The sequence below is a fragment of the Plectropomus leopardus genome, chromosome 1 (assembly GCF_008729295.1).
Source record: "Plectropomus leopardus isolate mb chromosome 1, YSFRI_Pleo_2.0, whole genome shotgun sequence".
NCBI classification, from domain to species: Eukaryota; Metazoa; Chordata; class Actinopteri; order Perciformes; family Serranidae; genus Plectropomus; species Plectropomus leopardus.
The window spans coordinates 8,798,968-8,813,859 of NC_056463.1; the positions used below are offsets into that span (position 1 = coordinate 8,798,968).

At 38.4% G+C, this 14,892-nt stretch overlaps 1 protein-coding gene across 3 annotated transcripts in view; it reads left to right on the forward strand.

The window, feature by feature from the left end:
- Window positions 1–14,892, forward strand: part of coro2ba (coronin, actin binding protein, 2Ba) — a 61,492-nt gene that overhangs the window by 29,900 nt on the left and 16,700 nt on the right. For 2 of the 3 annotated variants that reach the window (XM_042491754.1, XM_042491745.1), the window contains one exon: window positions 8,310–8,510. In XM_042491754.1, coding sequence (XP_042347688.1) covers window positions 8,310–8,510 — 201 coding nt within the window. Of the gene's footprint in view, window positions 1–4,018; window positions 4,307–8,309; window positions 8,511–14,892 lie in introns of those variants that run through there. The other variant, XM_042491764.1, reaches the window with a different exon arrangement.

Sequence of the window (14,892 nt, forward strand, 5' to 3'; positions counted from 1 at the left end):
TGTGCTTAATTCTTGCTTACACAAAGTGTAAATCATGATGTCACATCCGGTCAAGCATCTGCTCTGTACTACTCTTGTACTTCTGTACAATTGCTCTTGTAGCATTTCTTTCATTGGTCTTCTGGAAAAATGTTCCAGGGATTTACTTTCCATGCTCTAAATTCAGAATGCACTACACTTGCTATTAAAGATTTTCATAAAGCTACTCTTTGAGCGTAGAGAAAGGTACAGCTCCCATGAAATTTTCCAAGCAAGCCTTTGTTATTTTGTTTGGTTTGCTGTGTAAAAACCTTTTCAGCTGTTGCTCTTCTCTGTCATGCCTTTTAAATTTGGTTAAGCCATGGACTCTTCCTTTACTGAGCCTGCAAAGGTCTACAGCCAAGGGCTTGTGGGAAATGATGTTTATAAAAAGCCACTTAAATGTTTCAAAACACTATTGTTCTTCTTTTAACTGTTCGAACTGTTGAAAAAGGCTTTTTCACCAGGCTGAGTTTTTGTTATTAGCAATGTCCCATTTGTCAATGAGATTCTTTGAACATTTCTGGTTCCAGTTTCATTTCGGCTCTCTTTATCGACCACAATCCTTTGCTATACATGCATTTCATTGGTCGGGTTGTGAGCAGTCTCAGAAGAGCTCTATCATTTTTTCTTCTGTTAAAAATATAATTTTATCTGTATTTACTTTCATAAGTAAAGACTACACTTAATTTTAGAGACTAACAGGTTGATATTCTGTCTTAAAAATGGCTGATAAGATCGCTGTATTTAAATTTTTTAAATCCTGGTAAAAAGGTTTGTGTCCAAAAAGTTTTATCCACTCTAACTTCTTCAAAACATATAAAATGACACCCTATGGCTTCACATTGAGAAAATACATGTTCATTTTTGATAAAGAAATAAACTTTTTAAATTGAAAATGTGACTTATCTGATAGGGTTAAGCTCTACTATGCTTTGGGCATAATTAAAAAAGACCTTCTGTGCTCATTTTAAGGGGTCAGATCTGTATTCAGGGTTTCTGCTGGATCATGTTTACATGCTTTAATGGTCAAAAGGCACTTTATTTTTGTCTTAGTGTCTGTGCTGGTACACTTATAATTTGTTAACCCATTTTGCATTACAGCATTTCTGCACTATCATTGCAGTTGAGGAGTGACAAAGAACAGAGAATTGGGGAACTATTTACCATTAAAAATCACTTGTAATAGCTTCAAAACACAACATAGCCATATTCCAGCAGGAATATGATCCAAAATTTGGGAGAATTTTACAACATCAAGCAACCAAGTTTACATTTTTCTCTGACATAAGCCTGTAGCTACAAGTAGCAGTGGAGGCTACATAATTGAAAAACTTGTAGTAACCTGTGTTGAGCAGATGACCATATAAAGAAATCTGGCACACTATGATGTCATACTGTAGCCAGAGTAGAAAAAAACTATTGGAAACAGTATTCAGACTGGTCCCACCTTGAGGTTTTTCTTACAGGGATTGCCTCTACATACCTTGATCTCATTATTTAAAATTCTGGCCATGTTTAATTTTAACATCCTTCATTGTTACTATATGACACAAAATATGTTAATAGATCCCCTTTAATGCCGGCCAGTGATTGCTGATAAAATGCAAATACTTTGCTCTAATGATCCGCAACTTCACAACACAAAAAGCTTTTTATTAGCAGAGTTGTCCCATCAGGCATTGCCATAGCAGTGTAAAAAATATTCCAGCACTTTCAGGCAAGCTGTGACACTTCCTGAGTCACTTCCCACTTCACACTGAGAGAGGATTTGGTCAAAAGGACCAATAGGATGTCTCGCTTTTTGTGATATTTACTCCTCGCAGAGATGGGAAGTCATCATAAATGACTATACAGTGTCGCTGCCAAGAGAGAGGACGAAAAGACAGAACATGACATGGTGTCTTGACAGGACTTCACTGTGTGTGAGTGACAGGACATGCAGTCGACCTTTTGTGTCTATTGAATGTGAGCTCAGATGGCCAAACTTCCTTATTTGGCGCCAGCATTGAGAAAATCTTGATTGGAATAGTTTAACCCATTGATTTGATTCTGTAGTGTTTGAATGGCCTTTTATGGTTCATAATGAGTCAGTATGCTGCTATTGACTGGGTTTAGTTTGAGAGGAGAGTGGATTTTCGACTGCAGCTGGGATAATGGAGGCCAGCTAAATTATGCTTTTCCTATTAAAATAACTATTTTTATTTTGTGGTTTGTTGCAGTTTGACAGCTAGTTTTATAGTTTGGTGACTGTTTTTAACAGAGACACAAATATTTGCTGCTTTTAGGATATCGGAAAAGAGCATTAAAACCTCAAAGAGAGAGGAGGAAAGAGAAAAACTGAGTGTGCAGCAGAGCAGCAGCAGTGTCTTCAGGCAAGACGAAAAAAAAAACTCAATAAACACACTCTACTCTCTGGAGTGGTCTGCCTCGCAGCCATGAAAACTACAGTTAATGTATACTGCTGCAAACAGACAACACATGGTCAGAAATGGACGCAGACACATAAACGGACACACATGTACAACACATCATAAAGACGAGTATATAACACAACAGGCACACACAAACACGCCAAGAGGCCAAACCTCATTCTCAGTGAACCTGCAGGGCTCCACCCACATTTCAAACACACAGACAACCGTCAGGGGATGCAATTTTCACCATAACACCTGCCTCGGTGTATCGACATGACCAGGGGTCGTTTCAGAGTGCGTTTATAGTGAAAGAGTCGAGATTTCAGGGTTCGTCAGTGAGGAACAGGCTGTGATTTGCGGGTCATAGAGCTTATTAAACATGAATCAGACTTGAGGCACGCATAGCTCCTTCATGCTATAATAATTATAACAATTGAAGAACTGGGAGCTGAAACAGACTTTGCAACTCAATCACCAGAAAAATGTTTGCATTGAATGTTTCTGCAAACAACTGATTATTGAATTAGTACATTTTTTTGAAACAAATACATTGAAATTTTATTTTTCCTCAGTTACAGTGGTGAAGGTGTGATTATGTTCAGACGCAAAAATCCCTTTGCTGTGGTTAGGAAAATATAATTTTGGCTTTAAACACCCACATTTGGTGGCACAAAAGCTGCTGGAAAAACAAGGACGGGTTGGTGAAATACATCCAGGTTTGGGGGCTCAAACACCACTGGGAAATGTTGTGATATGTCCCTAAAAAACACCCAGGTTCTGTGCCACAAACACAACGGGTAAACACCAGAGTCAAATCACACACTGAGTCAAATGTGAGAATGTGGGAATAAAATGCAAAATATTAAAGCTTTACCTCTATGATTTTAACATTTAATACCTATTACAGCTACTGTTTTATGATCATTTCAGTTAAATAACAGCTAAATTATATCATTCAACATATCTTATACTATAAGGATTATAAAGATTCAAAGTATTTTCTCCCGTCAGTTACTTTTCTGTTCCTATTACATAGCACCAAAAATGAAAACTGTACAAGACAAAATATTGATTTTCTGACTATAAATTCAGTGCATCATCAGTATGTGTAAAATGCCCGTACCTAAAAGTTAGAGAACAGTTTTATTATCTCTGGGACAACTCTGGATTGTTCAACTCTATCAGGAATAAGACTTCTACATTCATTGTCTATAAATATTTCAGGTTTTTCAAAAGCAACTGTCTGATGGTCTTTGTTACACTGTCCAGTTGTAACAAATGTTATCTTCTTGCCTTTGGCACTGCTGCATTTGCTAACAAGGTCCACAGTGTCAGACGTTCCTTCTGGGGTCCACCTGTCTTTGCAGAAATAGGCAGGTTTCATGCCTGAAGCGTGAAGGATTAGAGTGCAGATAAGAGATTAAGAGAGGGAGTGAGAAACTGCCGGTGGTGCTGGGAATCAGCCCAGAAGGGCCTTGTGATTACAAACAAGCAGTGGGTGGGAGAGGAAAGAGGATGAATGGCTACTACTGGCTGGTCTGGAGCATGAACTGTGGAAGAGACAGACAGAGACAGAGGGCCGACTGAGTGGCAGGATGGGAGAGACGAGCAAGAGGAGAAAAAGGGGGGAGTGCTAGCCCTCCAGCTATCAGTACCAGTAGGAGGAGAAGAGAGAGTTTAAAGGGGAGGGGGGAGGAAAAACATGAGAGAGAAGGAGGTAGAGCTGACACAGGCTGCCTGCTGGATTTGAAGAGGAAGGAAGGGAGAGAGGAGATCCTGGAGGAGCGCTTAGAAAGGAGGGTGGATGTTTGCAGTCTGAGAAGGCCGCAGCAACTCTGTGACTGTAGTGTCACTGTGAGGACACTGGGAAGGTAAGGTGATGTTTTCAGCGAGGTGATTACTAAAACTTTAGTCAGGACATTTTCCAGATGTGTATTATATATTCGATATAAAGGGATTGAATTTAAATCCAACTTGGTTTTAAAAAATTACGGTGAAAATATGCAAAAACAACTTTCGGCAAAGTTCATGAGGCCTGTTTAAAAATCCTAGAGGGATTCATCTTGTGATCTGTGTTGCTGGATACAAAGTCATTTTCTCTTTCTCTGAGTTGTTTTGTTTTTGTGTGTGTGCACGCTGCTGCTCGTGGTCTGTTTGTGTGTCCTTCTGCTGCAAACCCTCGTGAGATAAGAACGACACAAACACACACAGATATCCTCTCTGTGCCTTACCCCGGTGACCAATGAATGAGCATCCTTGTAAAGAGAGCTCAAAGCAGGCGAGTCTCCTCGAACCGTCCCTCAGGCCGCTTTCTGCTGCTCTTCTGTTCTACATTAATTCTTTAACAAGCTGCTATTATGCTGCTCATACAGACATGGCTCCAGAGCAGTCAAACTGCGTTTGAATGGGATGAGTTTTAGATGTTTCTATGTTGCATATGACCTACTCACAGTACATACTGTAGAGTGTTTTAAGGGCTACAACTGACTTATTTTCATGATCAACTCTTACATATTGCTTTTTGTCTTAACAGCAGTCTAAAAACCCAAATGTAATAATTCTAATGCTAGTAATACTGAAGTAAATATAATATCAATGTAAGAAATAAGTCCATCACAAGTATAGTCCTTTCCTTGAAAACATTTCAAAGAAGTATGTGTGTATGTAAGCATATATATATATATGGTTTATCTTACTGTATTTTCTGCTCTAACTGGTCAAGTTGGAGCTAGTTTTATAGTTTTAATGACTTTAGATATCATTTGGGTAGTGTGGGAGCTATTTAAAAATATTTGGACTGTTTGATTTATTCCAGATATTTTCTTTGTTTAGACAGTATTTTCTTTTGCTTGGTTTGTGAGTATTTGACAGCTCTACAGGCACCTCAGGTTTATACAGCTGTAGAAAAACATTGGGGCTGGGTATCCGTACTCGATATCTTTAAGGCATTGGCTGACATAACCAAGTGCCAAGTAGTATTGAAACTTATGCAGTCAAATGATACCTGCATCCAACCCAGATCTTGAAAAAAAACCAAGTCATCAGCATTTGCGATTTAAGTTGAACGCATTGTGTTTTACGAAGTGGGCAGCCACCAGACGCCACAATACCTGTGGCATCTGGTGGCATCTTAACTTAATGCTTCCATTCACATCATGGGCATCGAATGAAGTAGAAGAAAAGGTATCAAATGAAGCACTCTTTGGTAGCAGTATGACTTTAAGGGTACTGGTTTGCTTTTTGCTTTTTGTTTTTTTTGTTTTTTTTACAAAAAACCCCAGCGCTTACGAGCATGCACCTTTGAGGGTTGCTTTTTTTTCAGAGAAAGAGAGGTAGAAGGAGCCGTGGTTTCTTTGTTTACTTGTTTAGGAGAAATACACCACAACAAAACAGAAACATCCACACAATGCCTGCATACATCTATTCATAGGTTTAAAATTTGTTTACATCTGATTTTGGACAAATAGCCACAACAGCTAGTTAAAAATGCATCCTTTGTTTTGGATGTAAAATCTTAATCTGAAAGAGTAACAGATCTGTCAGGAAAAATGTAGTGGTGTTCAAAGTGCAATATTTCCTTCTAAAATGCAGCAAAAAAAAAAAGTTATCTTGAAAAATCACGTAACAGTTTCAGCACCATATGTCAAATTCTGAAGCACAATAAGCTGTTGTGACTGTAATGGCAGTGGTTTTGTAATACTGCGTCAGGCTCACTACAGCTGCCACATCTGAGTGCTGAAGTGAAGACAAAGTGATCATCTACACTGTTGTAATCTACTGGTTGCCATTTCTCCAGTCTGGTTTGAGACGGAAAGGGACGGGCAGAGACAATGGCAGCCGCACGGTCTGAGGATGTTTCTATTTGCATGTGTACACCACTCCCACCAGTTCCCCTCCACATCCCAAGAACAATGCTGAATAGAGGATTGCCTGATGTCATCCTGCTTCGCTGCTACTGATCTGACAAGAGTCGTAAATCCTCTCACGCTAGATCCTGTTGTGAACTGGTATCAGTAGTGTAGCTGAAATTTATATTCAAAAACAGATCCGGCTTCTGAAGATTTATCAGAATTTAGCCACATTCATTAGCAAGAAATGACACCAACTTTTTTCCTTACGGGACAAAGGGCATTTGACATTCACTTCCTGTGACGAGGTCGACCTTTGAGTCCTTCTGCAGCTCACTCCAAAAAAATCAAAAGCTCCATCGATGCGTTCTTGTGGTGGAGTGACAAACAAAAGAAGCATCTTGACTCAAACATAACCACTTCTCTTTTGTTGTGTGTAGCAGCTGCAGACAAAGGCGGCTTTTCTTTTCTATAAGATCCATGTGAGACAAGATAGAGTGACAAACAACAGGATACTGCAATCTGTCATTTTAGTTTACAGCTGTCTTTTCTCATGAAGTTATTTGGAAGAAATGTCTTTACCTTCATGACACATTACTCATTGCCTCTAAGGCGACATGAAATGGTGTCAAAGCTGTTTTCACCCAGTTTTCACCCTTCGAAAGTCTCACACCCATGACCAATTTGGACAATTTCCCACAACTGCATGTGTGACAGTTATCATGTCTGCACAGATGGACAGCCCACCCTGCAACTGTGGGTTTGGTAGATGTGAATTTGACATCAGGCTTCACCACTTCTGTCTGCATTATCGTCATCGTGTCAAGTTCCAGACAATACTTAAAGGGTACAGATAACTCTGCCTGACAGTGTAATGTAATTTCTCCATGTTACTGTACCGACCTGGCTCTGTGTGTTAACCTTTATAGATCTTGCTAAGTAAAACTGTATAATGTACATGCTTTAAAGAGTTGATTATAAATTTAGTAGAAGCCTTTGGGGTTTTTGGCTGTTGGTCAAACAATCAGTACATCACAGTGGGCTGTGGGAAACTGTGACAGGCATTTTTCATCATTTTCTGATATTTTATTAACAGACAATTAAAAATTCAAAACAATAGGACAGATTCATTAATAATGAAAACAACTGTTAATTGCAGCCCTTATACAACAACCTAACAGGCAGAAATAATGTTGGCATTGAACATTTCTACAAACCATGAATACATTACACATAAATGTCCAGATACACTGAAACCTAATATTTCAACAATTTGAATTTGAACTTATTAGAACAAGATGTGATTAAAGTAGTAGACATAATAACAAACATGACAAGAATTGTGCATGAGAGGTTAAGAAACCTGAAGGGGCTTATAGTAACCCCTCCCTCTAGAATTTACTATCTGTTCAAATTCTAACGTTAATTCTGAAAATAAAACAATCAAACCAGCCGTTATAATAACCAGTGAAACAGACACATAACATAACTACACAGCTCATACATTAACTACAGCGCAGGTGTTGTTAGACTTAAATGAGAACAATGATGGACAAGTTTTAATAAAGTGAGGAGTGATATACTGCAGCTATGGTCCTCTGTATTTTTTTATCAACAATGCTGTGTGTTTAGATTTTAGGCACAACTACTTGGTTAAGCTTCAGGAAGCATCATATTTTGGCTTATAATACCCAGTGTGGGGCACACAAACGTGGCTGGAAATGCAGCAATGTCGTAAAAACCAGCCACTTTTCTGGTAGGAAAAGCAGCGATATCTCTACGGAAAAAAAACGCTTTGAAGGCCTAAACAGTCAACATTTTTTTTGTTGATCTTGAACAGTTGGGCATTTTGAAATTGGTGCTTGCTTCTGGAGCCAGCCTCTAGTGGCCAATCAAGGAAATGCAGTTTTTGGCACTTCCATAGGTGCTCATTTTTTAGCCCTGAAGGTTGCTGCTTGGTAATCTATTAATTTTTTTGTCCAAACAGAAACTTGACCTTATTGTTGTATTTATTTGTTCTCCTCAGATGTCATGGCGTCCGACCTACCGAAGCTCCAAGTTTCGAAATGTCTACGGAAAAGTAGGGAACCGGGAGCACTGCTACGACGGTATCCCCATCACCAAGAACGTCCATGACAACCACTTCTGTGCCGTCAACTCCAAGTTTCTGGCGGTCGTCACAGAGAGTGCCGGTGGGGGCTCTTTCATTGTTATACCTGTGTCCCAGGTAAGTGTCCAATCACACTCTTGATTGGCTGTTTGTTAGCTGTTTTTTTACTTTACTGTATGCATCAGTGTTAAAGGAGATTTGTGATGTTTTATTATTGTGTGAGTACTGTCAGAGAACCTGGGCATTTGTGCATTATTGAAAATGTACATTATGTTTAGTTAATAGTCAAAACTTGAGTGATTCACTGTGATTTGTAGCATTAGGATGTTGAGGTGTATTACACTGTATTAATATTAGGGTTTTACACCATACATTTTGTTTATAGATTTAGCAGATTATTTTAGTTTTAGTGTCTGAAGTTTGAAGACAGTTTCCACACAAATCCACCACAGTCTGTGCTGTTACAGAGCATGCCAGCCTGAAGTCCTCAAGCCAGTATTAAAACCGAACTTTTAACAAGGTAGATTTTTTCAACAGGATCACATAAGGGCATACTGGTATTTCCCATAAACAAGACAAAAGAGCACTGTTGTTATTGAAAGTGTGAAATTCTTTTTCTTTTTAAAGGAAAAGGGAATGTGTTTTTATTTACAGAAAATTCTCTTCACATTTGGTAAACAGAATCTGCTTTACTGCTTTTGCTGGATTATTGATTACACAACAGTATTGCACATTTTAATATGCAGGATAAGCCTCACAGTCGCACATTTAAGAGGTATTATGCAGATAGAAGTGATAAATCATGGAATGTATTTAGAGGATTTTTTTTCCAAGTACTGCATTTAAAATCCTGCTATGTGTGGTAATGATATTGTGTTTGATATGACAAATACAGATTAGTTTCTATATGTTGCTTTTATGCCTGTTATGAATTGAAGTGCTGCTGGATTCAGCAAGTGTTTACTGTGTGTTGCCGATTGTTGGTGTATTTATGTATCTCTGTATTATGAACAGCGCAGTACAAATATGAGTGTTATTTTTTTCCACAAGGCTATAACATAGTTGCCTCTCTCTCTTCACTTTGTAGTTACAAGTGTAAGGTCTGAGAAACACCATAAAGTGCTTTGCCTCTTTAAGAGCGTCTGTGCCAAGGCACTTGAAAAGCTCTCAGCTGCCAGGCAGGGTTGAGTCAAGCTGTTATCGTGCAGAAGAAGTATTCAGAAAGCTGAGCAGTTCTGCTGTGAAGCTGGGAGACCTCTGCTGCATCTTACTTTATATCATCAGGAGCTATGGAGTTCAGCCATGGAAACAGACGGACGACTCGCTCTGCTAGTTAGGTGGTTAGATACAGTAAGAGCTGCAGCGATGTCCGCCTTTTTATTTTAAATCTGAAGCATGGATGTATAAAGAGAACTGGATATAGTGTTGAAGGCAGGGCCCCGTTCATTCCTGTTAAAGCTGTTCAGCTGCACATGAACAGTGATGCCCACAGAAATCTTTCCTTGGGATGACCAGATGGGGCCACTGAAATTAAGGGCTGGCACACCAAAATCAAAACCCATAACTGAATTTCAGGTATCCAATTGTGCATGCTAACATGCTCTCAGTGGTAATGTACCATGCTGACTTTTAGTGGGTAATTTACCATGTTCAGCAGTGGCGCCCCAAGAATTTTTAATAGGGGTGGCCAGATGGAGCCACTGAAAATCATATAAGGTGACGCTCCAAAACCAAAAGAAACCATGACTGAAATTCAGGGACTTTATTATGCTGTTGAAGTATACAGGTGAGATGAAAACTACTCTGTCATATGAGAGTTTTTGCATATTGATATTCTTTGATTTCCTGTTTTACAGTTGATGTTACTAATTTATAACAGTACAGTTAACATATTGAATTTGACAAAAACCCTGTTTTAGATTGTCGATAGTAGGTTTACTGAGGAAACAAGTTTAAGATTTTTTTAGCCAGTTGTGTCATGAAATCATGAAGAGGAAAGGACATGAAGTTAATATCCAGAAAAAAGCTGAAATTATAAGTTGCTTTATTTTTGACTCTATTTGTTGATAGTAAAATGCCAATATTTTCTGGAAAATTGAAATGGTCTGCACTGAACAACTAGAAAATACACACATTATTATCTACAGTAACTAATAATTCTTGATGTGAAACTAATATTTCATTGTGGTATTTTTCATGCTGTGTAATGACTCCATCTGTGACCTGTCCAAAGACCATAACTCGATCGATTTCCTCCTCATCAAAGGATTGCACTTAAGCATTTCCTCTGGTTTCTGCTGAGTTGACGAGTTCAGAAATGACATTTCTCATATTCAGCAGCAGCAGCAGGAGCACAGATGATGGCTTCTGTGGGATGATGCTTTCATGCTGTATCCTCTGGCATACATATTTCAGTTTCTTTGTTAACCTCCAGTATATAATGCACATTCTGATAAATGCAAACTATGAAATATTTAGGCTACAGTTGTGGAATAGAAAATAGTCTTTTTTTTAAATAAATCAAAGTGCTGAATCAATGAATGGAGTTAAATCTTAATTAGGAGAAGATATGGTCTGCAGAGTGGTGTCAACAGTCATACTTAAACCAAAATCAATAGCTGTCTGCCCTTTTTAGTCGATGTCTTAATCTGAAACAGTTTGTCGAGTAGGTAAAAAAATGACAAAAAGACACACAAGGACGAAAACCTTACACCACAGATTTTTCAAAATAAGCTCCTCCTGCTCCTCCATTAGAAATACAAACTGATCTTTGGTAGGTTTGGCTAATGACCAGGTGTGAGCACAGCAGACATATTTCGCTGACAGCCGGCGAGACAGCCATATGGTTGCCCCCAGACAACACCGCTAGCAAGTGAAAGGACTACCGCTGGCACCACCTGGCACACACACCGGCCCAGAAATGGACACATAAGGTCACAAACACCTCTTCGTCACCTCAGACAAAGAAAGAGTGCAGTTAGTGTGGCGCTTTTTGAGTCACTGCTCGTACTGCTACTGTTGTTATCCACTGTGTATGATACAGCTTTTGTAATTGATAATTATAAAGCAAAAATACCATGTGATCTTTAGTTTCAGCTTCTGAAATGTGAGGATTTGCCACTGTTCTCTTGTCTTATGTGATAATAAACTAAACATCTTTCGGCTTTAAAATGTTCGCCAAAAAAGTAATAGCAATTTGTAGATGTCACTTTGGGTTTTATGACATTGTGCCGAGTATTTTTCACTAGTTTGTGATATTTTATATACCAAACAATCAGTCAGTTATTCAAGAAAATAATGAGCAGATTATCAACAATGAAACAGCCATTTCTCAGTAAAACATAACCTATTTTCATGCCACAACCTCTAAAAGAAAAACAGTGATGTCTCAGTAAAAGAAAACAAAAAAAGAATATATAAATAATTTTCGTGCCACTGTCCCGGTTGGAAAAGCAGCCATGTCTCTTAAAAAAGTAACCACTTTTCAGGCCACTATCCCAAGAGGAAAAAAACAGCAATGTGTCTTGGTAAAGCAGGTGCATTTTATGCCTAAAAAGATACTAGGAACAAAAAAATTACTCGCAAAATCAAATTTTTGTTTTTTGTTGGTCTGCCAAGCTGCAGACGCTATCCACTGTTCCCTCCACCCCCCAGTGATGAATTCAGCTTATATATTATGCCACTTCACAAACATTGATATGAAATGTATGAAACATGCAAATGTAACATATTCATGGTTTTAAAAACATACAATGCCAACATTTTCTTCTTCCAACTTGGCTGGTTTATTTCAACTTGCTTTGTTTTCTGTTCACCAGCAGAACTTAACGCAATATGTTATATGAGTAGATGCTTATTCAGAAGTCATTTTACACAGAGTAATTGACAGTGTGCATGTTTTTATGGCATATGTAGAAGAAAATTTTCAACATATTGTGGGTGCTGCTCATATTAAGGAGTAATAATGTTATTTAGCTACAGTTTTTTTATGACTATTAAGTTAAATGATTACTGTGGGTCATTGTTATAAACAGCTCTGCTCTAAATTCAAACATGTGCCAACAGCAATCCAATGAGCCTGCTGCAGACCATGCTGTTGGTGCATATCAGAGCACTTGACTATTAACATATGATAAACTACAGCAGCAGAATATCAATTTAATTTCAGCATGACTCAGCATGTTGTTTTTCCACTGCTCAGATTTATCGTCTTACTGAATCAGCATGCAGCAACACTGATGTGAAGCTGCAGCAACAGTGAATTCTTTGAAGAAGAAATGCTCCCCGTCTTTAATTCAGTCATTCATATTATAATTATTATTATATCATATCATAATGTAGCCATAGGAGTCATAAAATGCTGCTGTTAGAATAATGTATACTGTAACCACAGAACAACAGTGTAAGTCTTGTTAATAAGGATTTATTTGGCAATACAGATCAATAAGAGTTAGTAGCAATCACAGTGTGGTGCCTCTGGCGTACTGGAGCTGTTGGTACCTGACTTGCACATCTGTGCGTCACCATTACAGCTCATCTGAGGAAAGACAAAGAGGCTTAATGTAGATCTGTTTCTTTCCTGACAGTCTTCCACTTAGCAAAACTATTTTCATTCATAGTTTTTAATCTTGAATTTAGTTGAGAGATAGCTCTAAATACCCTGTATTTTATTTAATCATGTTCCATTAGGATTCCTGATTCCCTCATAATCCACCGTGGACCTTGTGGTTCCCAAAAGACATTATTTCTTTGCAGGTAATTAGTTCCAACTTAATAAAGGAGTCCCTTAGATCCCATGTTATTAATGTTTTGAGGCCATGTTAAAACATCACAGTAACATTTATAGAAAAAGCTAATACGTCATAGCCACACTTGTCTTTTTTTCTTCTTTTTTTTTTTTTTTTTACATTTTCTATTGAAGAGGGAGAGTTTTTTCTTGTATTGCTGAAATTTACATCCACACATATATTTGAGTGTGATGATAATGTTTTGTTGTCCAAAGTTAGGAAAAATGACACAAGAGTGATGCCTTCAATGCAAACTCAAATTAATTACATTTATGAACCATTCTCCTTGTGTTCCAAATGTTTAATCTTTTACCATCAGTATGGAGCTGCCCTTACAGAATCTGTACTGTTGCGTGGAGTATGCATACAGTTGGGACATACTACTTTGTCACAACCCTGTGCCTTGAACTTTGACCCTCTTGATGCCATTGTTGACCTGGTCAGAATTCAACCCAGAGGGCTCTACTGAAATATTCTACCAGATTCTACCATGCTGTTTCATATTCATGACAGTAAAATTACATTTTCATTTCTCTATCATTGTTATTTTGATAATTATGCCCTTTTGCCAGGGCCACTATGGTTATGGAAAAACCTGGAAAAGTCACAGAATTTCACGATCATATTTTCCAGGCCTGGAAAAGTAATGGAATTTTGTCAAAATTAAAGCTGCAAGCAGCGATGAACGGGCCCTCGCACCCCCACGTATGTCGGGGTACTGCTGGGACTCCAGCTAAACCGGTCGTTAGTATCTGTGGAAGTGGGATAATATACGCAGAGGGTTTGGACCCTGGAGTGACCTATTTCACATGATGTAGTAGAGGGGAGACAAATTCTATGTCATCTTTGTGTACATCATTTGTTGACCAAACCATGTAAATCAAGTAAATCGAATGATAATTGTCCCTCAAGGCTTACTTTCTGTTGGCAGTAGGTGGCGCTATTACAGCAAGTGAATATTGTCATATGGTTGTGTTCGGGGCAGGACCCTTATCAAACCTATGAAGTTGAAGGCCGATCGGACAATGTACACCAAAGGTACAACAATTTCCTGTATTACGGCAAGACATCAAAATTGTACGCCACTTAACGGCAAAACCGTAAAAGTTTTGCACAATCTTTTTATCATCAAGGGATTGAGAATGGACACACCTCTTTTGAAGTCGGTAAGGGTAATGCTCTAGGACAGGATGGCAAAAGTGCGAGGCCCAAAATCGCCAAAAATGAGCACAAAATTCAAAATGGCTGACTTCCTGTTGGGTTTGAGGGCTGGGTCCAAGAAAAAAATAAATATATATAATTCCTTGCATTCCAAGGGGGTCCTTGGACCGTTCGATGCTCGGCCCCTAATTATTGAAAGCTTTGGAATAGTCATGGAATTTTGTTGTGTATAACCAAATTGTAACAGTAATCTTTCGTGGATACCCTTCAACCATTTGTAACATAACAGCAAATTTATTTTCTCACATGCGTCGATACGAGCCGTTTTGTTTAACATCGCGTGTGTTTCTTCATTTTCTCCTTGAGTTCTGTCTCTCCCTGCATGTATGCCGTTTTGCTGAAATTGTGTGGGTACCCTTTTTTGCTGTTGGTTATCTTTATGACTATTTTGTTCACTTAATAAGTTAATATTCCTATTATTACTTTCTGACTGATAAACAGTCACTTAAATTCATTGTCATCCGTCATTGCAGCTTCTGTCAGCTGTTATC